Source organism: Agelaius phoeniceus, chromosome Z (assembly GCF_051311805.1).
Source record: "Agelaius phoeniceus isolate bAgePho1 chromosome Z, bAgePho1.hap1, whole genome shotgun sequence".
Taxonomy (NCBI): Eukaryota; Metazoa; Chordata; class Aves; order Passeriformes; family Icteridae; genus Agelaius; species Agelaius phoeniceus.
Genome location: NC_135303.1, coordinates 50,115,517 through 50,140,517, shown reverse-complemented (window position 1 = coordinate 50,140,517; position 25,001 = coordinate 50,115,517). Strand labels below are relative to the sequence as shown.

The following is a 25,001-nucleotide window of genomic DNA, read 5'->3' as shown; positions in this document are numbered from 1 at the left end:
TGCTTTCCCTGGACTCACTACAGGATCTCCATGTGTCTCTTGTCCTGAGGAGCCCAGAACTGGACACAGCACTCCAGATGTGCCTCACCAGGGCTGAGCAGAGGGACAGGATCACCTCCCTCAACCTGCTGGGAATGCTCTCCCTAATGCACCCCAGGGTCCCAATGGCCTTCTTGGCCCCCAGGACACACTGCTGGCTCATGGACAGCTTGTTGTCCACCAGGACCCCCAGGTGCTTCTCCACAAGGCTGCTATTTCTTGGAGGTGAACATTGTCATTTCCTTACTGATTACCAGAAGGCGTCTATGGATGTTATAGTAAACAGTATCTAATTGACCATGTAAAACCACAGATGACTGAAGAAGCTGACTCACATCCCACCTTTTTGTTTAAACTTGCAGTAAATTCTTCACATTTTTGATTAGTAAGAACAAAGATAAACTGCTTTAAATGTAACCACAATCTGTAAACACTACATGCAATGTCTGAAGCATGGGTTGGATTTTCTTTTGGGTGAATGGGTGCAGCTTTGACTGAGGCTGAGAGGTTGGATCAGCAGTTTCCAAGCCATGAGCATTTCCTGCCTGAAAAAGAAAAAAACCCGAGGGTTTCTGCAGAATGAAGAAGAGCAAAACAGCTGTCTTAAGGCCAAAGGTGTGTCCTGATGTGCTGGAAGAAATGGACATGCAAGGGGGAATTTTGCTGGAAGAGTGTTTAGGTTTTTAAAGAACAGAGGAGAAGTGAGGAAAAAGAGGCTTTTTATTGTGGACTCCAGTCCAAAATGCAGATAATTAAAGGTTCTTAAATTATTCTCCTGAACACATGAATGAAAGACAATAAACACAAGGGAATGAGAACGCTCTTCCCCTCTTGAGCAAATTTTGCATTTGTACAGAGCTACACTGGAATCACAGCAGATTAAACACTATTCCCCAAGCATTTCAGACACCAAAAGCTGCTGAATGTTGATACTTCTATCTTTTTTCAGCCTGCTCACTGCATCCACCCCATCCAGATCCTCAGGCAACTTGGGCTGCAGAGTGTGGGGTCAGCCTGGATGCTAGGGCACTCTTCTGCTCCAAGGGAAGTCACAGCACAGTTTCTTTCTCTTCATCACATTACAGCCTGCCAAAGCCATTAGCTTATCTGAGAAACTACAGTAAGTTCAGAAAAGTGACTTTTCAAAACTAGGCCTGCCTTCTCCAGTTGTTCACAGGGAACAGCATTTGCATTTGCTGATCCTTAACTATTTTGATTTTATTACAGCAACTCTTGCTAGTTAATTATTTCCTCCAAACTAGCGCAGCTTATCCTCTCTCTCTCAGCACTTTACTCAGGATAGTTCTCTCATTACTTGCTCATTTTTGCCAGAACACTGGGATCTGTATCAATGTGACTTATTTTCTTGAGGTGTCCCTGACCATCAGACACTTCATCAGATTCTTTAATATCTTTTGCATCCTGTTGCTGTAGACAAGTTATGCACCTGCTGGACCATCTGCCATTGCAGACTGCAATTCAACCCACGCACTCAAGAGATTTCTTTATCCATTACTTTGCACTTTGTTAAATGGTAACTGTCTGTACAGTGAGGCTCTAGTAAGGTTTTTCAGAAGGTGTTTGAAAAACACAGGCTAAACCTGATTTTTTTCTGCCATTAACGCTAGAGGACTCCAGTTCTGCTTCCAGAGGTTGAAAGCAGTGCATGGGGAAGCCTGCAAGGCAGAGGGGCATGCTGAGTGCTGCTCATCCTGCAGCCAGGGAAAGGGAGCGCTGTGGCACTAGACAGCCTAGATTTTCAGGACTCTTGCAGAGAGTGGAGAAGTGCTTTTATTCCTTTCCTGACTAGTTTCTTTTTTATTCCCTGCCTTTGTCTCATGTTCTGGGTTTTGTTCATGTTTCTGGAATGGCATGAAAAAGCCATGCTGTAATCACCTGATATTCGCATGAATTTTTGGGTTGCTGTTTATTTTTTCTCTCCTTCCCTCTTGTCTCTCAAAAGTCAGCCTACTGAGAAGTTGTTTTGGAGGTTTCTTAGGCAATTCAGATACTTAGCTTTCCATCAAGCCCCCAAACAATTGAACTCACAATATTTTCTTTCCCAATTTCCTTGCAGTATGGGCTGAGAGTAGAATGCCTCCAGTTTGTTTTGTTGCTTACCATGATCCTGCAACACTGGGAACTGTACAGCTGAGTTTAGTGCTTGCAAATCAATTGTCTTTAATTTCTTTACCCTGTGTAAGAAGAGAACTTCTTCCCTGAGAGAAGAAAATTGCAGGTATTGTTTTGGTAATTCTTAATGTACTGCATTGGAATAGTGCATTCCCCAGGGGTAATTTTCTTGGATGATTTACTTGCTTAGTCTCTCAAGGTACTTTGGAGTTGGTCGTTTTGGTCAGTGTCCTTGGGCAACTGATCACTTGTGAAGAAACTTGATCAAAATATCTTTTAGTTTTCTTTGTTCAATATGTTGCTATCACTAGTGCTCTCCTACAACCACTCAGTGGGAACACATCAGTTATTGGAACAACCCAGAATATTTCAAAGCAATAGCTTTCACTGACAGATTCTTATCAAAGAATCAGGCTGTGGTCAATTGTATTCTCTTGGCTTTTGCTACACAGTCTTTTTCTCTGGAAATACCATACAACTAAAGCGGCAAACTGAATGAATGCTAATTAGAGGCTGACCACCATTTACCTGCAGAAAGAAACCTAACAGAAGACAGAATCTTTAATACCTCTTGACAGAGAATAGATGTCAGTATGAAGTGGAAACAGAGGCTGTTGTCTGCCCTCTGATTAGGTTCAGACCTTGGTTTTGGTTATAAATGTTACCTTTCCACCTCCAGATATAAATTATGAGAACTTGGTTACTAGTCCCACAGCTGAGGTGGTGACTCTAGATTACCAAATTCTCTGTGGCAGCTGTGGGGAATAGTTTAGGAGCAAACTACAGGATAAAATGAGTTTGCATATTGGCCCACATAGAGCTACACATAGCAATCAAATTAACAAATACCACTTTCATATGTTCCCCTATTACCAACATATTTGCAGTCTTTCTGTGGGTTAATCATGAACAGGCAAAGGTCTGAGCTTGTGGAATAGCACATTCATTGTCAATTGTAACTCATGAGTAAACTTGCAGGAGGAATTGCCATTAAAATACTTTCTTTCTCTGCTCAGTGAGGTGCTCCCACAACTTTCAGAGCTTTACTAGCAAGCTGTATAGAACCAGTACATTTAGGGTAATAGGATTCCTGTCTTGGCTCAGTTTTGAATGTTTTATGAGTCAATTAAAACCACTTGAAAGAATTTAGTGACAGAAGCACCACACATTTTATTCCCTGACAACTATGTTCTGCATTGTTTTCATAGGGGTAGTATTAATGAAGGTTTTTAAAAAACTTTGCCCCAAAAGGAAGTACCCAGATTTCAGTTATTTGTGGTTTTAAGCACTGAAACTTGGCAGTACAGCATGTAGGAATTTTTCAATGATCCAAAAGAATCCTATGTATTTAGGTCTTCAAGCACACTGAAGTATTGTGTTTACTGGGATCTGTGTGGCCCCATAGCTCCTTCTGAGTTGTATTTGTGTGTGTGTGTGTGTGTGTGTGTGTGTGTGTGTGTGTACAACCTGAGAATCTGGAAAGAGTTCTGTCTAAAGAATACTTCACAGAAGTTTTATCCACAGAGGAAATCACACCAGTCCGATTACATCAGAACACTAACACTGCTGAGGCTCTCCCACCTGACTCCATATTCAGACTTCCTTTGGAAAGGGAGGAATTAGTCAGGAAACAGAAAACTATTTGTTATCTATATATTTTAAACTAGGGATCAACTAGAAGTAGCCATGATGTATTAGGGACAAATTTTCAGGCATGAAAATCATTGCTTCCATGGACTTAAAAGGAGCCATACTAATTTTCAATCCCCAGACGTCGGATCTCTGGATTTTTCTTCAACTTTCACATTAGATTCACCACCTTCCTTACCACATCTTTTGCCAAATAAAGTTGTATTTAGCCTTTTGTCTGATATTTTATGCTGAATTCAAATTTCCCTCCACCATTATTCAACCCATATTACCTTCATTTGTGATTTTGCAAAGCCATTAAAAACAAACAAACAAACAAAAAACCCAAAGAAAACCAAAACCAAACAACAACGAACCAACAACAACAACAACAAAACAACAAAACCAAACAAAAAACAATGATGAAAGACCCAAACCACCAACTCTTTAATATGTAGCTTTAACTCCAGCTTGGCAAACTTTAATCAGGCGTACAGCTTTGTAATTTCTGGTGCCACAAAATTAGGAACGATGAGACGGTGACAGTGAGGGTCCAGTCACCACAAATGTGACAGGAGGCTAAGGCAACAGGACTTCACATCACATCTCTGCATTTGTGGAAGAACAAGAAAGTAATTAGTCTGGGAAGAAGTAAAAAGTTCCTATGAACTCTAAAGCAGCAGATCACAGATCACTAAAGTCACCATTTGCTTTCAAAAATACTATGAAGTCGCATAAAGACTTGAAACCTAAGACACTTATTTAATTGAATGCAAAGTTAAAGAATACCGAACTGGTCATATAAGGTCAAACTAAAATCCCATCCAGCTTAATATCCATTTTCTAATACTGGCCAGGAGCAGGCTCCTAAAGGAGATTACAAGAACTAGGCATGTAGAGAACAATTTTCTGGATTTGTGCCCCCAAGTCCTGTATTTCAGCCAGGTGCTACGTTCTTAGGATAACTAATGAGTCCCTAGATGTATTTGGGGTCCATTCCTCCCTCTGCCCACTCCTCTCCCCCTCATCTTCCCTGCCTGCTGTGGTTGGCAGGATTCAAAACAGACAAATACACAGTTTTGCACTGGCCTGTCTGCAGGTAAACCCCACCTCCACCCTACCCACCAGTGCACTGTGTTAAACACAATTTCAAAACATTATTTTTTGAGGCTTGAAATAACTGGATTTCCCTGGGCTTTAATTTACCACTTGACTAGTTTCCTATTTAACCTTTCACTTCAATCCTTATTTCACAGCATGAAATGATACCCCTGCACACCATATTTCTCTTTTTGAGGCAAGCCTACCAAAATTATCTTTTGCTTGGGTGTGATGGGAAATGAATGCAACTTTCTGAAACAACTCAGTGAAAACAACATATTGCTCATAGAAAATTCTCAGTAAAGGCTGCAGCTGAGAAACTTTGATAGGAGGAATGGCATATCAGACACACTTTACCCAAAGTTCTACTTATTTAGAAAGGAAAAGGCATGAAAACTTTCTGAAAGAACAATTTCTCCCAAACCCCATTTATAAAAGGTACCTAAGTGTGTGTCTGGCTTTAAGCAAAGGAGTTGTAAGAGAAATACTCTTGTGCCTGATATAATGCTTGCTAAACCATTGATTTTACCAGGGATGCTGCAATTAATCACAAGAATTTTTGAAGCCTGAGCTTCAAAGAGTCAAGATTTGCTAGCTATCAATATAAATTTCTTACATAGATAAGACACAGCAGGGAATCTTACCACAGTTTCAGTCTTTGATCAGACACATCTTCGTTTTCTTGCTGGATGAAAAACCCTAAAACTAAACTGCAGTGACTGTACATCCTCCCTAATACTCTATTTATTAATTTTTGCTTGGGATTTAAGTAAGAAGAGTTATGGGGAAAACAAAGCCCACACAGAGAGCCCTCTCCCCATAAGCAATATATTTTTGTTTACAGCTGGTCATCTAACTGACTTTCATGAGCAAAAATGTTGAAACTCCAGTTGAATCAGGGCAGTTCTATAGTAGCTGTGAGCATGTGTGTGTGAGTAGGTATGTACATAGGGGAAGTCTCATCCTTCATTTTGTATATTAATGACGGAATGGATCCAAACAATTTCTGCATTTAACTGCAGGACTTTTAGCTGATCTCTCAGTGAAATCCATACAAGAAATGTATATCTGCATGTGTGGTCTATAGTGCTAGATTTGTTGGTATGTTTAAACTAGAGAATATCCTTAGTCAGTCTAGTCGAAGTTGTCCAATCCTGTACTGGGACAAAGACAAAGAAAGAAAGCATGGCACTGCTCTGAGAGCTTATGTGAAAGAAAGGGTGGTTTCAATTCCAGTTCCTGCTCTCTGAAGTATTTTACCAGTCCAAAATTTCTGGCAAAGCTTTCTAAGAGCCTGACAGTCTCCTGAGAGATGAGAGATGTGCACTCGCATCTCTTCAGGCACATGAAGAAATTGAGCTCAGGTTTCTCCTCCCTGGGGAGAGGGCATTTGCCACCACTGAACTGTAAGCACATACAAGAGGAAAGCAGTCCTTTGTTATCCTTTACAAATTGTATCTTCTCTTTCTTTGGTGTTTTTGCTTCATTTTGGGGCTGTGAAGGCACCTCATTGCCACAAGGAGCTGAAAGCCTCCAAACCTTCTGTGAAAAATCCTGTTTTATTGTTAACATTTTGTTAGTTTCTTGCATAGCAGACATGGCAGTTGTGATTCCCACCCTCAGACACTGAACACTCCTCAGGTGATGAATGTGAAGCCTGTGTGGCTGACTCAAGATACTGTGTTGATGACCAGACTATGACGAGTTTGGAGCTCCAAAGCTGAGAGCTTTTTGCTTGGTCTAAATACTCTTTAAGTCCTGTTCCCCTTCTGTAAGGAAAGAAGCCAGCAGCTTTGCCACACTCCCACAGGGTTACTTTGAAGATGATATATCGTGGAGATTGCATACCACTGAGATAATCTCATAGAGATGCCTGTAAACACCTTGGATGATGGTGTGGGCAGAACACGCTCAAGAGTGCGTGTTGTATTGCACCGAGTGATTCCAAAAGGAACTTGTTTTCTTCACAGAGCCTGTGGAGAAAGGTAGCACAAAGTGGAGCCTTGGAGACCCCTCAGCCAACTGATTTCAACAGGGACACTGGGATAATAACACACCTCAGTAAACTGCACCCTGCCAGGAGCAGAAATTTTGCTCCTGCAATATGACAGGGATGCATGCTGGTGCCTGTGCTCTCTCAGCCAGCTTGCTGCAGGACAGGCCAGCTTGTGGTTGCAGCAGAGGGGGCTTGCAGGGAATCAGAGAAGCCAGAACTCCCCTGAACTCATGGTGTTAAGACAACATAAGGCATACCTGTGAGACATGATGGCCCAGAGACAGAACAGCATTAGCAGCCCCACTGGGCTGAGCACACTCCAAGACCGCTGACCATGAGAGAGCAGGCTGGGAAGGGGCTGGGACCAACATTCATTCTGAGATGTGTCACCACAGAGATTTGGGGGCTGACTGTGATGGGGTACAAATTCACCACAGATTTATGCACACTGTGCCAGTCTAATTTGGAAGACCTTTTGGTCCCTCACACGTGCACTGGGACAATGGGGATTATCATGCTTGGCCACTAAACTCTTGCACACAGAGAAGAAAATCAGTCTGGATCCAAAACAGCCACGCCTTTAATGTGAATTTGTTAAACCACATTAAAGCTCTGTTTCAGCATTTTTAATCAAAGGTGATTGGTCTTCTTTACCTTACCAAGTGAATTGATCTGAACGTAATTTCATATTTTTTAAAGTATTGAATTAGAATACCCACACACAAATTGAATGAAGCTTTAATATACATTTAAAAAATTAATTTGATTTGCTTCCATGAGAGCAAAATGTCTGGACTGAACATGAGTCAGTAGAGTCACATCAGTGAAGTGAGAGAGATGTCAATCTTCAGAGCAGTCCTCGCTGCCAGAGCTGGAATAGTTTGGATTCAAACAGGAAAAGCCAAATTATTCCTATTAATAGATTTTCACCTTCCATGCGTTTTTGCTTAGGTATTTTCAGAGGCCATATCCTGGGTTATAACTAATGATGTATTTCAGGAGTGTAGTGGTCTGTAGAGACATTCAGCCCACACCAAACAGCATCAATGTCTCACACATTAATGGGGCTACCACTGTGTATACACACTGTGTGTGTATATGTATATATTTATCATGGGAACTGAATGACGTAAAACGTTCTGAAATATTAGATGTTAAAGTACCCATTTCTTTTGCTGTGAAAGTCTCCTGAAGTTTCACAAATTGAGTCTGTAAAAATTGTTGGCAAATTGGAGGCTATCAGGTCTTGTTTTATAGTAAGATATACACAGATACATGTACAAACAACTCCAAAATGTGCCATTTCCTGAAAAAAGACATTAATGAGACGTCATCACCTGTCACAGTTGCTGCTGTTGCCAAAGATGTTGCCTTGACCTTTAAACCACTGTTAGGACACTTCTGTGTAATCAAGATTTGCATCTTCAAAATGTCAGTAGAACAAAAGGTACTGTTGTCCTGACTCAGCTGAGTTGATGTCAAAGACTTGGTGCTTAGCTGCTGACAAAATTTCAAGTCAAACTTAAGATAAGAATGTGTTTCATTCACAGTTATGTTTACAATACATCGTTCCCATTTCAGTCTGTTTATGATGACAGTTCTTACTGTTTTCTTGCTACCAGTGGAGGGCAACAGGCAGTTTTGAAGTTCATGCAAATAGTTTTCTACTCGTCTTCATGGGTTTTAAGGAGCACAATATGAAGAAAAAGAAAATGGCAGTCCTCAGTTGAGAGAAGAATAAGAACAGGATTAAACCATTAACTTAATTATCAATTCAGGAAATGATTTTGTTAAATGAGTACATTTTCTGTGCAGAAAAAAAATAGTCTTAAACCATTTTTTTCTCTCTTGGTAACGCATTGGAATTCCAAAGTATTTGTAATTAGGTCCCTTTTATGGTCAGTGTATTTGCAAAAATGAACTTAGAAACAAAAGAAAATCAGATTGTTAAAATTATATTCAACGTTTTTTACTCTGGAGCATGCTTTGTTTATTTTTGTTTACTCGTCTGTCTCTTCTAGCTTGCATTACAGTTTGCAAAGATGTATATGAGTGAAATATTAGACTTAGCAGCATTCTGCATTCACTTCACAAGCAAATAAGCAAGTTCACATAGTGCAGAGGTCCAGAAGAGCCAGACTACCAACAATGAGATGAGCCTGGGAATAGGCAGAGCTTAATTTTTGTACTGAAGAAGTTGACATGGAAATAGCAAAGAGATGTAAAACTCCATACACAGCCTCTACCTGTGTATTGGTGACAGGCAGCACTCCTTTTTACCTGCCCTATTATGAACTGATGTACATGAACATTTGACTGCTGTTCTGAAAGTAACTGTGCAATTTTTGTGAGATTGTGCAACACGTCTGAGCTATGCTTCCCATTCCACTGAAATTATGTAAATGGTCCCATCTCTCTAGTTCAAGAAGTCCAAAGTGTCCCTTGGCTGTAGGAAAAAGTAAAGTATTTCAAGATTTGGAATAACTAGAGTAGACTGGACTGAGCTGTACTAGCTCAGAAGATTGATGTACACTGGGCATTTTCTGACTGATCTCTAAGCCAGCTGTTTAGTATAGTTCTGCCACTGAGGGGGTAGAATGGCTGCATTAATGTGGTGTTAGATCAGCTGCTACCCACTCTGCTCAAGTATCTCACAGATGGCAACAGCAGAGAAAGAGAGGCAGACTCACCTGTGTAAGCAGTACCACCTTCTTTGGCATTGGTGTATACAGAAGTAAATCACACCCTTCTGCAGTGGATCTATGACACATTGTATAAAATGAATTGCAATCTTTCTTCTCGGAATAATAGGCTTATTTCTGGAACAGAAATTCTGGTATGTTTTTCTGAGAAATTTCCTACTTCTGAAAGACAAGGTGCAGGAATTCGTCTGGAATTTCATTTTTAGGCTGTCAGTTTGAATGCATTCTTGGGCTGCTGGGGTCCCTCCACAGCATCTCACCCTCAAAACCAGCATCTTTTGTGGGGATGCCTCCTGTGTCTTGCTCATGGTGCCTCAGTGCTGATAACTCCCTGGAATGACGATTTAATACTGATGAACACAGCCTGAAGATAATGCTTGAGTATTTAGATTTTTCAGAGTACAGAAAACCAGGTTATTTCGAGATCATTTAAAAGTACATTTCGTTAGCCAACAGTCTCTTACATTTCGCTGCAGGCTCCCTCCTTGCTAAGTAGTGACCCCTTAAGGAAAAACCGAGCTACTGCCGCTAGTGTTAGCTCCCCATCTTCAGCATCTTCAGCTGTTTTTCCGTGAGGCTTGCTTTTCCTCCCTGCCCTCCCTGGAGCTTATCGCCCCAACTTCATTTCAGCACACTTGAGAAAGGATATCATAACACTCTCTGTCAAGAAACCCAAAATGTGACACAAATGCATATGTAACTTTTCTTGTCAAGAATCGTATGCATGTCGTCTCCCCTTACTCCCCGACCCCTCTTGATTTGATTTTTCACTAAAGTTGTATCACCAGGCCACTTAGGAAGTATATTTTTTTTTTGTCTTGATGTTTTTCAGTCCATGTTGTTTGCTGCTCTTCTTTTACCAAACAGATAAGGACTTAGACCAACATTGAGGGTTTTTTTCTGTTTGTTTCAAAGTACGAATGCTGAAAAAATGCTGAAAAATGCTGGCTAGCCACTGCTTCTTCAAAACTTTCTCACTCCAGGAGAGTATGTTGAAAAAACTGAGTTCAAAAATTTCAGCCAGTATGAGGAACTCAGTATATATAGGGTTTCACTGTTTTGTCTTTTTAAGGCCTGATTTGGGAAGATCTTTTAATGTCTTCAGTCCAAGAATAGTGAAGAAGAATTTTAAAGCATCTTTTGTGCATGATGGTCATTGTTTGATGTCCAAAGCACATGCACAACTCTCCTCAAGAGGAGGAATCACCACAGACTGTGAAGTAGCAAACCTAGTTTTAGATTATGACTCAATCAGCTTTTCCAGATTGCATGACTTTTCCAGGAAAGACCCTCCATTGTGAGACTTCAAGTACTTTGTATTGATCTTTTCTATAACTTCTGAGAATTCTGTTTTTCACCCAATAATGTGTAAGTGCAAGTCCTACAGGTAACAGCTATCTCCACCATCAGGGACTATGGCTCAGGTTAGCTGAACAATTATATACAGATTCCTGAAGTTTTCCAGCTGATGATGGAGCTCAGTTTGGTGCCTTTAAACTGTTATCAGCTACTTCACAGTAGTCTTGGGTATGGCTGTATTGGGTGCAGTTTCGTCTGTGGACTGCAGCAAGGCTTTACCTGACCAGCTGTTGGCTGTGAGAACTGGTGGTTCCGGGACCAGCCCCATGGCAAGGTACCAAAGTAGAAACGGACGCACAATGAGAACAGTGAGACCTCCCCGGGACAGGACGTCCTTGCAAATCACCAGGTGCGGAAGCGCACGCTAGTTTTTCAGACCCTCCATCCCCTGAGCATCCCCGCCGTCGGGGCGGAGGCGGCACTGCCGGTAACCTCGCAGGTTAAGCGGGAGCTTCAGCTTAAGCAGGTGCCTAAGCGGCAGCATGTCAGTACCCTGATGAACACCGCACCCGCCTCACGCTCTCTGCGACCCCACGCCGGGGCCACCCTGACCGCCGGGGGAGACCCGGCCTCGGCCCCTCGGAGCGCCAGCAGCGCGCTCCGGGCAGCGCCGACCGGCGGGGCGGCTCCGGCGGCGACACCGCCCCGTCCTGCCTGCCCTGCCCGGCCCCTGCCCGCCCCGCCCCGCCGGGCCGCGTCCCTGCGCCCTCCCCGGGGCTGGGGCCGGGGCCGCCCCGCACCCTGGGGGCGTGCAGGGTCCTCCCGAGAACAAGCGAGAGGTGCCCGGGGTGGGCGTTAGCGAGGGGTGTGCCGAGGGGTGTGTTTTTGGGCTGGAGTGTATTAGTAGTAGTGAAGAAAGGAGAGCGGGCGGGGTGGGGGGGTGGGGGGGGGGGAAAGGGGGTGGAGAAGGAGGGAGGGGGGTGAAGGAAAAAAAAGGCCCGAAGAGGAGTTTCCGAAAACTTCCAAGGAACTCGCGGCTGCAAGTCGCAGCGGCAGGCAAGAGCGATGCTGGAGCCTCGGGCGCTCCGGGAGCCGACAGCGGCGGCGGTGGCGGCAGAGGGGGCGACCGCGGGGATGGCGGCGGCAGCGGGGAGCGCGGTGCCGGCCGGAGCCGGGATGGCCGAGAAGAAAAAAGCCGGCAACGGCAGGAAGGGCAGGAAAGGCAAGGGGCCCGGCAAGAAGTCCGCTCCGCCGGAGGAGGGCGAGGCGCCCGGGTCCACCGCAGGTAAGCCCGTCGGCAGGTGCGGGGGCTGCCTCGCGCGGACCTTCCGCGCCCTTTCCGCGGCCGCGGATCCGCAGGCAGCGGGCAGCTGAACAATTGTTCAGCTAACCCGAGCCTGCCCGGCTCGGCGGAACCTCCGCGCCCCGCCGCGGCTGCTCGCAGAGCTCCCGGCGCGGCGGAGGCGGCGGCGTTGCCGGGAGCCCCTCGGCCGTCCGACCACGGTTCGGTCTGCTGCCCTATTTCCCTCCCGCTGGCCCCGAACTCCTGAGAGGCTCTCGGTCAGCTGTTGCTTTCTTCATATTTTTGCCCCCCTCCCTCCATTTTTTGGAGGGCGTGAGGCTATCTCTCCTGTTACAAAACACGTTTTCTGTCCCTTCCTTTCCCCAGAAATCACTTAGCGTAGTTGAACAGATGGCCAACTTTCATATGGGGTATTTTGTCTAAACTTGCATCTATTTACTCAGGGATGATCAGAGAGGACATTTTGCTCACTTAGCAGCACGTGTTGTTCCTCCCGTGCCTTCTCAGTATTAAGCACAAGAATTCATGCCAGTGATACCCTTGTCCTCCTCAATAGGTGTCCAGAAGCAGGACCCAAAAGAGGGGGCTCAGCTGAGTGTGCTGCCCACCCGCCATAGTTACTTGTCTGTGTCCGCCAAAGCCCCAGTCAAGATCAAGACTCCTAGTGCAGAGTACAAGCACATATGAGTGCATGGTGCTTTTCATAGAGACCTTTTGTTATGCCACCTAGTTTATCAGAAAGCCTGGCAGTATCTATGGATACTTCTAGCTTTTTGCAACAGCAATGTATAGCTGCATTTGAATTCTTTGGGGTTTTGTAATGAATTGTTTTGAAAGAAGCATGGGAAAAGCAGTCAATTGCCTGTGGTTTGGTTTGGGGTTTTTTGTTTGGTTGTGTATTTTTTCCCCCTTTATGTTGTTTTCCTGTCCCAACAGACAAATTAACATAATGCCCAGTAGGGTAAAACTTTCTAAATATACCTATATTAATTTTGCTCAGTGTATCATGGCCAACATAGTGCTGCTCTTGACTTCAGTCGTCAGCCATCAGGGAGGATATGTGTGATTCAACAGCAGCAGATATCCCTTTGGGCTACTAATTTTTACAAACTAGCACTGCCCACTGCATCCTCTTCTCTAGGTTGTTTGGAGACAGCTCACCCAGCTTCTGCTCAGCAGTGGCTGTAAACAAGTTTCAGTTGCAGCACAGGAGGTTTCCCTTGTTATGCGAAGATAGAGACAAAAACTTCTTTTGACCTTCTTTTTCTCTTTCACCAGATTTTATAATGCTGTTACACTATGCAAGCATTGTAAGCATCTCCTGCTAAAACTAACCACCTCTGCCATTAAAACATTAAAACCTCTGGCAAACTTATCTGTGACAGCTGGGCTGTTTGAAGTGTTTGCAAGGCTTTTTGTTTGTTTTTGTGGCTGACAGAAAACAGGAAGACAGTGACAAGTTGGACAATTTGTGATAGGAAAGATCTGTCAAAGAGACACACGTTTTCTCACTGTGCGCCTCAGAGTTTTATAGCATCCCATCCCATTTGTGTAGGAGAGTTTTCTTTGTCCTGTTGTGCAGTTTTCCTTTTGCAGTGGAGCAGGGTGCTGAGGGAGGAATGAAAGGAGCTGTGAACCAGAGGGCATATTTTTTGAGTAATCCAACCAAGTCAGCTTCTAAACTAGGCAGAGGTTTTTGGGAAGATGGTCTTCTTTCTCTGTAGCGGGGAGCTAGAAGAGCAGAAAAATCCATGCAGGTAAATAGCACCTTAAGTTTAGGTATTTAAGTGTGGTTAATTCTCAGTCTGATTATGTCTGCCATGGTGAGTATTTTACCTGCAAATCTGAAGGGTAGCAAATGTAGATTGAGATTCATCAGGGCAGGTCTCAGATCATGCCAGCTCCTAAGGTTTTGCTGAAACTCCAGAAGGCTAAGTCTTTACTAAGCCAAAATATGTCAGTGTTTGAACCAGAAATGAACCACTTTTCTGGCAAGTGCTTACCTCAGGTCTCCAAAGCACCAGTATGTTTTTATAGGTATGAAGGAGTACCGCCTTCGTCCATACCTGACATTACTAGTCAAAAGTTTCCTGTGTGGACAAGAACTGAACATTCTTCTATCTTATGTAATAAAAATCCCGTTCCTTCCAAGATGAGTGTATGTGGCAGGATAGTTCACATGTGTAGCTAATCCATGTAGTCTGTCTAATGGGAAAATTAAATACAGCATAACGCATGATTGTAAATTTTACTCTGAATCAGATAATGTCACACTGGCAATGTCATACAGATTTTATCTAATCTGTCACTTAAGGGTATTACCTGTTTGGAGGGGCATTTAGAACTAGAACTGATACTTAGAAAAGAAAGAGCAGAAAGAGTGGTTAATGCAAAAAGTAACAAGAGAGCAATTTTGCATTTCAAGCCATGGGCTTTTATTCCCTCTGTTCAAGCATATAAGAGCTTGAATTAATTACTAGTCTACTCATATTGATTAACAGTACTGACTGGGCACTCTATGAAGGTCTTTTGACTTTGACAGGACTGCAGTTTTCCTTTTTGCTAATATAGGTTTGCAACCATACCTGTTGTCATTTGGTATGTTTAGGATGTGCAGAGAGGTTATGAAACAGTTTTTCTTTTAGTTACCTGCTTTCTTTAGTTGAATTATATCAGGAATTATCATCTTCTCTGTTGTGTTCTTGTCTACACAGAGTTTTCATCCACTCTTTCCTTACAAAGAGCAGTGGCTTGCAGGTAGTCCTCAGTTTTAAGATCTGGCACTAGCACAGAAATCTTTAGGAGGTGTTCAGTTTTTTGCTTAGTGCAGTTTTTTGCTTAGTGCAGTTTTTTCTGACCAAAGCTCCTTGCAACTTAGTTTGCTTCTGTCTGTCAAAGTATGTCATATGTGCTTGAATCCTGGGTCTGGAAATTTTGGTAATTTCTCAATGGATTGAGAATCAGCTTCGTTAATTGGGAAGAAAGGGTGTAAGAAAATCTTTCATATTCATATTCCAGAGCTGCTATTGGACAAGAAAGTTAGTTATTGGAAAAAAAAAAAAAAAAGAGATTAAGGAGTTATGGCCTTCTCTGCTCACCTGCACAGTGGTAACAGAGAAAAAAATCTTCATGTTTTCCATTGCTTAGGTGAAGTCTGGGCTGTGTTAAAAAGTTTGGGGAGGTCCATGTTGGTATGATCTCTTTGTCACTAAAATTATTTAGAACTTTTACTCCCCTTTGCTACAAGTGCTTTTGAATAGACTGTTAGTGTCTGGCTTGTGTCAAGACCAGAGTGACTATGTCTTCCTTTAGCAGGGCACTGTGGACCATGATAAATGCAAAGCATGGAAGACTGAAGAGGAGAGTGTTATAAATGGACAGCGGGTTACAGCTTTTCTCCAAGTTATGTCAGTGAATTGCCCTGCCAACTAAGTGTGCAGACAGGCTCCACAAATCTGCCAGCAGGGCTTCCTAGAGCATTGCCAGCACACTGAAAATGCATCCAGCCTGGGCAGAGAAAGCTTATGTAGGAATGCTGAGGTTGGGCATCCAAGGTCCCCAGACCTGACCCTCACACAGGCACTGCTCCTGATTTAAGGTGCTGTTAGAGCAGGAACACAGGGGCTGGAAATAGGCCCTTCTCCCTGTGTCAGCCCAACCTTCTGCTTACCCAGTGTTAGTGCTGGACTGCATAACGTGGGGCTTGTGCACTGAGAGAAAGGGGTCAGCCCTGGAAAAATCCCCCTGTGGAAACTGTGTTTGTGTCAGCAAGGTGGGGTTCCAGCACATCAGCCCAGCCCCTTTGTTCTTTCCAGACAGCTTGGGGAATGTAAGTTTTCAGGTGGTTCTGCTTAGCAGAGAAGACCAGGGTGAGGTTGCTGGGCTTGAAGGGATAAAGTGTGAGAAGATGTGAAGCTTTTCTGAGGAAAACACCTTGATGTGTGTGAAGACTTGATAGTGCTGCGAACTCTGTCCTAGGGTTTTGTCAGCCACTCTCTAGTGGTATGAAGAGCAAGGTCTGGTGCCAAAACAGAGAGAAGAAAGAGGGAAGACCATCAGATGGGTCTCAATTATCATTTCAGTGAAGTGACCTCAGCAGCATTGTTCTGAACATATCTGCACTAACAGAGCCCAAAGTAGAGAGACTGTGGCCATTGACATAGAGAATAAGTATCTCCTGGTGGGTTTAATTTAGAATTAGATAAAATGCGAGAGCTTGAAGACTGCTTGACAGAGTAAGCAGCGCAAAGTTCAGATGAGATGAGTGTGGCTGAGCAGAATGTTTGACCATATCCTGGAAGCAGGCTTGGTTGCCAGAGGAAGAAATGGTTTTTATCATATTAAAGACCAAGCTGCAGGTGAGAGCTTGGTTGGGAGGATTAGAGCTCAATCTGAGAGTTGCTAAATTTAAATTGATATTCAGTATTCATAAAGAGATATCAGAAGACTGGTCACTGTTTCATCATGAATTGAAGACTAGAGTCTGGGAGATGGAACGAAAGCTGTGATTTCTGACAAAACCAGTCAACTTCTAGAGATAAGCTATTGCTTAGAAGGAGTGACAACTTCTTTTGGTGTTTCCAATCCAAAATATTTATGTGCTGCTGGTATGCTCGTACATTTTTCTGTGAGGAAAGCCTCTCTACCTGTGTGCAATGCCTGCATTCTCCAAACATTCCACACAATCTTCAGAGCAATTTTGAGAGTGAATCCTTTAAAAAGTATGCGAGCGCATTCATGTTTTTTTGAATAAATGAGATTAGTCACCATTCAAACTTTTTTGAATTAACACTAGAAGTACTACTTGACTGCAGCCATGGGAATGCAAACAGAATGGTGAGAACATACCAGTACAGTTGTCCAGTAAATACTGCATGTGTATAGAAAGACATTCCCCTGTGAAATAAATCCAGAAACTGTTCTGAACTTTGTGCAAATATTGATGGCTGGGGAAGGCTGGACAAAAGTTTTACCTTTCATGTAGAAATGCCAAAGCCTGCTAAGATATGCATGGATTTAAAAACTTTAACCTCTGGCAAAGCTTGTGAGCTAACTCTTAAATCTAAGTTTGTCTATTTGTAATTGTGGGCTTCTCAGATTTCTGGAAAGGCAGTAACTGCAAAAGGAGGGGGAAAAAGGTTGAACGAGGCAGTTTGAAACAGCACTCATAAGTAAAAAAAGAAAAAAGATCCCATGCAGCTGATATTTCAGAATAATTCAGCACTCTCTATTTGGGGCAGCTCATTTTTCACCTTCTCTACTGAATCAGAGTCACTTAGTTTTCACAAAAAACTTTTTGGGTGCCTGGTTTGTGAATGCCTTGCCATAGAGGATTTTTGACAACACATTCGACTTTGGGCACCTAAGTGGCAATTTGTTATTCTTAAAGTAAGGCAAGTTAAATGCAGAGCTGTGGAAAACTTTCTTCCAAGCATCTCCCTTCCCCTACCTCCCCCTTTTCAATCTATCTACAAGCATCTGATAGCCCTTTGAGGCAGGTGGTTGTAACCAAAAGCAAAACAGTGGAGAACAATTGTGTCTCAGGGTGTCAGGATCTGGAAATGCTATGAATTCTTACCAAATCAGTGTTTTGCTAACATTCCAAAAGTAACAAGAGTGAATGTGCCTTTAACAGTACTGATAGTTTATCGTGTTCCGTTATGATACAAGAAAACAAACCAAGTGTCAGTATTTTGTATGAGTCATTCTGGTTGTGCAAAGAGCTGCTCGAGTGTGCTTGAGGTGGTTGAGTTAACCCTCAGTTGCTACCTCAAGTGCACGGACCCCTGGGTTCGGCGGGGGAGGGAGTCTTGTTGCAGGTCTGCAAAGTCCACAGTGGCAGGCTTGCATCGGGAGAGTTACGGTGCCGGAGCCGGGGTTGCGGCGGCAGCGGCGCCGCAGGGACAGCACGGCCGAGAGAAGAGACGGATTGCGGTGCGGAGGCGTCTATGGACGTGCTGCTTTAGAAATAAAGAAAACAATCGAACTGGCAGTGTAGCGGAGAAGAGCGGCCGGTGGCCTGCGGGGAAGGCAGGAGCACGCTGGAGGGGGCTGCCCGCGGGTCGGGCTGCGGTGCCCGCGGCGGCCGCGAGGGGGCGCGGCGGGAGCGCTCTGCTCTGCCCGCGGCGGCGGGGCCCGGCCAGCGCGAGCGCGGCCCTCGGGCCCTGAGGGAGCGCCGCCAGCACCGGGGGGTGGTGGTCAGAGAGGGGCTTCTTCAGGCTGCTGTGCTGTGCTGTGCCGTGTTATGTTGTGTTGAAGGTCAGTGGATGTGCAGAAAACAGGTAGAGAAGCTGTGAGGGAGGGAGACTGGGTCGTGAAAAACACTCTGCTCTGATTTCGTGCAATATGAGCATGAAGTCACCTAGCGTGAAGTCACAGGAATGCTCTTCTTTTTGTTCATTATCTCTGTTCTTCCTTTCCTACCACACTTCCTCTATCCCTCTTCTTCCCTTTCTTTGTCCTTTCTCTCTTTCCCTTCTTTCTTCCCTTCTCCTTTCCATCCATCCTGCTGTCCTTTTATGTATCCCTTTTTGCCCTTCTTCCATACTTTTCTTTCTCCCTTCTTTCTTTTCCCCATATTTCTTTATTCCCTATCATTTCTCCATCCTTTTCCTTCTTTTTTTTTTCCCTTCATCCTGTCCATCCCATCTGCTCTATTTCTGTTAATGAAGAAAAAAAAAACAATGAAAGGAAAGTAGACCAAGATATTTCATAAGGGACTGATAGAGGTCTTCAATGTAACCTCCTGTCTGGAGTAATTGCTAGTTTTTTATTTATGCACAGAATACTACTTGTTTCTGGTTGTGTCATTTTCTGTGGGAGCATTAGATTTGGGGAGAAATTGACCGTGTTATGTAGCTTGTTCACTGTGGGCCATTTGAATCCTAGCTCTGACAACCAAGTCCACAGGCTTCACAGGTCAGGGAGGAAGAGAGAGATGTTAATCCACTTGAGACAGTTCACTTGGGAGCCTTTACTCATTTGCTCAGTGCATCTCTTCCTCAGGTTTTATGAGCTGATTGTCCTTCCACCTCTGTAAGCAGAGGGAATCCAGATCGGGGAGTTTGGGCTTGGCATTCAGTCATGGACTCAGGCTGAGCCTTGCTTGATGCCTTTCTCCTGCATTAACAGCTTCCATTTCACCCTTGAGTCAACCCCATGCCATGTCCTATGGCTAATGGTTAATCCCTTTGAAGGCAGTTACCAAGGCATGAATGCATACTTAAGGTGACTAAACAGAGTCCCTTGTAACATCCAGTTGTGGAGGTGATAGATAGGGCTTGTTATGACTGCCATTACTGCCAGAAGAGTTAAATTCTAAATCCAATTTGCATGTTTTTGTGTGTGTGTATGTATGTGAGTGCATGTAGGTGTGGTGTTTTAGTGGGACTGTTGGCTTCTACAGTTAGAGTCTTCAGTTTTCCTTTGGGGAAGTCCATTGGACTTAGAAAAGAGAAAAAGGGGCCATAATTTGTCCCTGTTAATGCCATATTAATGCCATATTGCACCTGTATACAAAACAGCACTGAAAACTGCTCCAAGTTATTGTACTATATTTGGAATGGGTGGCCCTGTTATTCTGTGAATATATTTTTGCATGTCCTCTTGAATTGCACCAAATAAACTGATAATGTTTGTGTCAGCACAGTCATTGAAGTCTAGCTGAAATCTCTGTCCTCAAACCAGCCTGTGTGGAAGAAGCTCCCCTTGCCTGGGATCATACAGTCTTTGCATGTCCAAAGTCACAACAGATCAGTCTGATCACAGAAACCAGAGTCTCCTGGCTCTCAGTCTAACCTCTCCCTTCTAGCCACTGTGGTTTCTAACACGTGGCCATAAAATATGTGTACCACAAACCTGCCACCTGCCCTTTTTTTTTTTAATTGTCAAAAAGATTCCTTTCTCGATGTGAAAATAAATTTTCTGGAGGACGCTGTGCATAGTTGATATGTCTACTGCAGGAGACATAGGAAGAGGAGGGGTCTTTTTAGGTAGCAGGCACATTGCTGTCCCAGTGGAGCTGTGCAGCCCTATGGTAGGAGCTATTTCTACAGGGTGAATACGGGGATTTCACGGGGATTAAGGGCATCAGAGAAGATGTCAGCTGTGCCATTGTGCCAGACCTGCAGGTTCAGGGAGAGTCACTGGCAGGACTCTCCCTGAGTGAGGAACCCTCAGAGAAAAGGTTTTATTAGAAAAGTTTTCCAGCAGGCAGCTTCCAAGGACAGTATGTACCTTTGCAAGAATGAAAGAGAAATCTCCCATGCAGAGCTTCCCCATTCCAGTGGGAACAATCTGACCTGTAAAAACTGGTGTTCCAGGGCAGCCAGTGCCTCCTTCTGGTTTCTGTCCCTTATGCAACGATTCATGCCAGCTTTAGGGCAGTGTCCTGATCATCTCAAGAGAAGGTACATTAGGACAAGTTAGCTAAGCCTTTGAAAAACAAACCTGAAAACACAGTAGCTGCTATTTGACCCTGTTCTTGGAAAGAGTGGATTGGAAATGCAGAAGTAGAAACTGCCCCATAAAGAGTGTGTTCTCTGTCAAGCTCTGGAGGACTAATGCAGCTGCTAGTGCTTTAAAAAGTCAAGGCATTTGTGCAGTGAAAGAGCTTGCCTGGGCATGTGAAGGATTTCTGTCCCTCACAGCATCTGAGATGAAGATTGGCATAATTTTTGAAAGATGGGCTATAGTTCAACCAAAAGGTATGGGATGAATGCAGAAATTACTGTGTGAGACTTTTCTTCTGTTACAAGCTTCTAGTCCGGCAGACATTCTGAGCCAGACTTAGTGTTGTAGATTCCAGCAGTCCTAGCCCAGTCTTTTTTATCTTGGTACATTTTGATTTAAATGCACGTTTTACTTAAGCATGTTGCTCATGGCATGTGAGAAGGTACAGCAAGTGTACAAAAGGCTAAGTCTAAATGCGGCATGATAAGATGAACTGTGGAAAAAAAGAGATTTATTATCAACCAGACTGAAACTGATGTTAAGCACAGGTTTTCCTGGTGTTATGAAGTGCCAGCAAGGTCAGAAATTGGAAAACTATTTCAGAGCAATAACAACAAACTGAAGCAAGAGCGGGAAGGTTTTTGAAACAAGGTCAGAGAGAGGGATTTAAAATAAATAACTGTCCTGTTAACTCAGCTCCATTCCTAGGTTGTTTGGCATTGATATGCCTTGGGTTTTTTTCCCATCTGTGAGTGAAGATGTTTCTCATTCCACTCTGTCCTCACACTTAGAGTGAAGACCACCTCACCCGGGGGAGGAGCCTCTTTGTAGGGACCATCCTACCATCCTCCTTCATTAGAGCTGCAAGGTGTCTCTTGAGGCTCATGTCAGTTCCATAAATAACACAACCCGCTGGTCTCAGCAGTCAGTGTTCTTGCTTCCATCCCCAAATTTGCCACCTTCTCTTATCCCTTCTCCAGCTCACACCTGCTTCTTATAAGCTGATAGCAATGATACAGCCAGTTTCAGGCATGGAACAATCCAGTTTCTAGGCAGATTGCATGAGGGGAACCAATTCTTTGGCTGCAGTAAGAGTTGTACCTTCACCCTTTACAGCAAGATGAAGGCAGAGCTTGTTGTTGAGAGATTGTCACTTCAGTCCACAAGAAAAGACCAAGGGAAGGGATATAACTTCTAAGAGATGTTGAGAGAGAAGTAGCTTCATCTAGGCATTTTGTTTTGATGGTATGGAATTAATTGCATAGCTGCTGTCAGTGACATTGCTTCCTCTTGAGGGGAAGTGGGAAGACAGATTCCCAGGACACCAAAGGTGGCTGAGGATTGCTTAGTGCCAAGTTGGATTTTTAAACGCTTCTCATGGTTCACTCTAGGCTCTAAGGTAATTTTTCCTCAGGTTTACTTTGTATGCAAGTGCCATTAAAGTAGCTGCTTTGGTAGCTGCTGAAGTAAGCTGCTAGGTCTATATAGCTCTTTTTCTGTGTAAAAGAGCTATATAGATCTTTAGTTTGAGTTATTCGTGTCTGTTTCCCTTTTGATGTCAAGGTCAGACTTGTTCCAGTGGCAAGTTGTGCTGAGCGATTGCTGCCACAGTGAGCTTGCATGAAGGTACCTCCATGGCACTGACAGGAGGGAATCAGCATGAAAATGAGATGAAATGGCAGGAGGACATATAATGGGTAGGAGAGATGGTGTCCACTGCTCTGCCTGATGTTCCCTCTCAACTGCACGGGTGATTTTGCTACAGATGGTATCCTGTCATTGATTTGCTCATGGCTTTTTTACCCCTTAAGTCTGTGATGAAAGGGTTTTTTTCTTCTGGGCATTTGGATCAAAATCACCAGAAGCAAGTTTTATCCAATCTCTCTTACCCATTACAGGCAGTTTTGAGGTCACCATGTTTGTGTATCCCTCTGTTGTGTCCACACCTAAGCCCTGAAAGGAAAATTATCTTCCAGCTTACTTACAAACACAATTTTACCTTTAAGGAATGCATTGAAACTCCTTGAGCATCACTGGAAGTATTTGCACACTAAAGCTTAAGCACTTTCCTAAGGTAAATTAAACTAGCTGGGGCTGTGTGCCTAGGTCTAGGTTTTCCCTTCTCTTGGGATAACCATATATCTTAAACTCTAAGCAGGCCATCCTAGGTGTTCTTTGGTCACACTGCAAATTATTTAAACTGAGAATAATGAAAGAAGAACCATTTATGGAAGAAATTTATATAATGTGCTGTATCATGTCTGCTGGCCAAGAGGTAACAGGCAGAGAAAGATGATTAAATTGAACATTTAATGTTTGCTGTTGAGGTTTGCTGTTACATCTAATGTTTGCTGTTAACTCATCTGATGTGTGAAATCAGGTACCTGTACATTTGGGATTGTTTTGGCATCTTTTTCATCTTACTCTCTTTATTACAGCAAGGTGATAGCTTTTACTCATTCTATTCTAAACTACTTAGCTTTCATCAAGAGAAGGCCAACTCTTTTTTTTTTTCCCCCAGAGTCGTGTTAGAGCAATATTAGTGTAAACATATATGTGGAGTTGTGCATACACAAGCACTCCAGTCCATCACAAATGCAGGAAGAGAGGAGTTTATTTGAGGTTCAAGACCTCCTAGAGCTGTATTGCAACACAGAATTTATCCACTGGGGAAGTGTCAAGAAAAGACTTATTTTCTAAGACATTTTTAACTCATCATTCCATAAAAATTATGGAGCTCCTGAAAAGACCTCCTTGGGGAGTGGTCCTGTGAAATATGCTGACAGCCAGATGGCACAAATTTGGAAAACACTGCTGTCCTTAAAGAATAGAACTGAAAGCCTCTGTGAGAAGGCAGTGTATTTTCCTAAATAACCCTTTTAATTCTGTATTAATGTGATAGAGAGCAAAAAATGCATCTTCTTTTGATAATGCAGGGAAACAACTTTTCATGGAAAAGCAGAAAATCTCACCATGGATCATCAGGGAAGTGTAGAAATGTTGAAAGTAGTGAGTTCACTTTGATTTTTTTTTTTAAGCTGCAGTTAGTAAACAACTTCCTTAACAGATTAAAGAAATATACTGAGCAGTCTCAGAATTGCTTTGTTTCATGGCACATTTCATGATGTTTCTTGCTATCAGTTTCATGGCAAAGCTTAGTTCATTTCATATCAATGCCAAAGACTCCAGGCACAAATAAGAGCTATAAATCACTTTGGAGTTGAGGGATAAGGAACAACTTGAGATATTTAGAACTGAAATTAGTTTGTGAGGCTATTTCCATTCAGAAAACTATGGTGACTGCTGGCTCTACACCAGGGAGTAGATAAGATAAAAAGCACAAGACAGGATTACCCTCACAGGGTCTGCACATCTCCTCCTGACCATCAACAGGGCACATGTCTGTCCATTCTGCTCAAGGGTTGGCGTCACGGATGACAGTGGAAAGCCCCACAACACCAGACCCATGTCCTGCCTAGGAGCCTGTTGAGGTTTCTGTCCACCTCCAAGAGGAACACCAGAGGAACAAGAGGCAGCTTTTGAATCTACATCACACCAAAAAGGCTCCCAAGTATCTCACCTGCTTCCACTGCAGCTTGCTGACCTGTAGGGCTTTACTATGTCCAAGAGTATCACAGCCAGTGATTGCTGTTTTTTTTTTTTCCCCTGTCACCCATAATCAGCTGTAGCTGAAGGTGGGGTACTCAGCTAGTTTAGCTTTTTGTCTGATCAGAATGGTCATTTTTTTATATGTCAAAATATGCTTCAGGATGAAGTGATGTGGGCCTGCTTGACAAGGGAAATTATTGTGTATGGAGGGTTTTTCAAACAAGAGGGGAGGATATTCGCTTGACCAGGAATGACTCTACAGGGCATCTTCCCTAGGCAGTTCTCTGTTTATCATGTTCTCAGTGCTGTGCTGCTGCCCTGTGTCTGCTATATCTCTTTCCCCAGAACCACCATCCACATTTCTAACTCAGTTCTTGCCTGGAGCATACTGTATATAATGTTTCTAGGTAGGAATGTGGGGGTGGAAAGACCACATGAGGTCATAAAGTTTTTGTGGAGTTGCAATTTGATCCAAAAAGTGAATTACCAGGTGCTTCTTCAGCGAGGGATTGAGGAGTTGTATTTAAATACGTCATTTAGTAAGGCCTTTTATTCCAGAAGATAATCAATTCCATTTATTCTCTAAATGTGCATTTGTTTTACTATAGCATAATTCTAGGATGATGTTTAAATTGATCAGTAGATTGAACTTAACAAATTAAGAAATAAAAAAGTAATAAGACAATACTACATATAATTTTTTCCTAAGAAATAGGATTTTACCAGACTACTGAGTAAT

General features: G+C 43.3%; 1 protein-coding gene across 8 annotated transcripts in view; it reads left to right on the top strand.

Annotated features, from left to right (window-relative positions):
• The window catches only part of NRG1 (neuregulin 1), a 452,794-nt gene that overhangs the window by 265,097 nt on the left and 162,696 nt on the right, over positions 1 to 25,001 (top strand). For 5 of the 8 annotated variants that reach the window (XM_077172304.1, XM_077172302.1, XM_077172303.1 and 2 more), the window contains exon 1: positions 11,892 to 12,184. The exons of the other annotated variants lie outside the window; for them this stretch is intronic. In XM_077172304.1, the coding sequence (XP_077028419.1) occupies positions 11,965 to 12,184 (220 nt within the window). In that variant the 5' untranslated portion in view covers positions 11,892 to 11,964. Of the gene's footprint in view, positions 1 to 11,891; positions 12,185 to 25,001 lie in introns of those variants that run through there. 8 annotated transcript variants of the gene reach the window in all.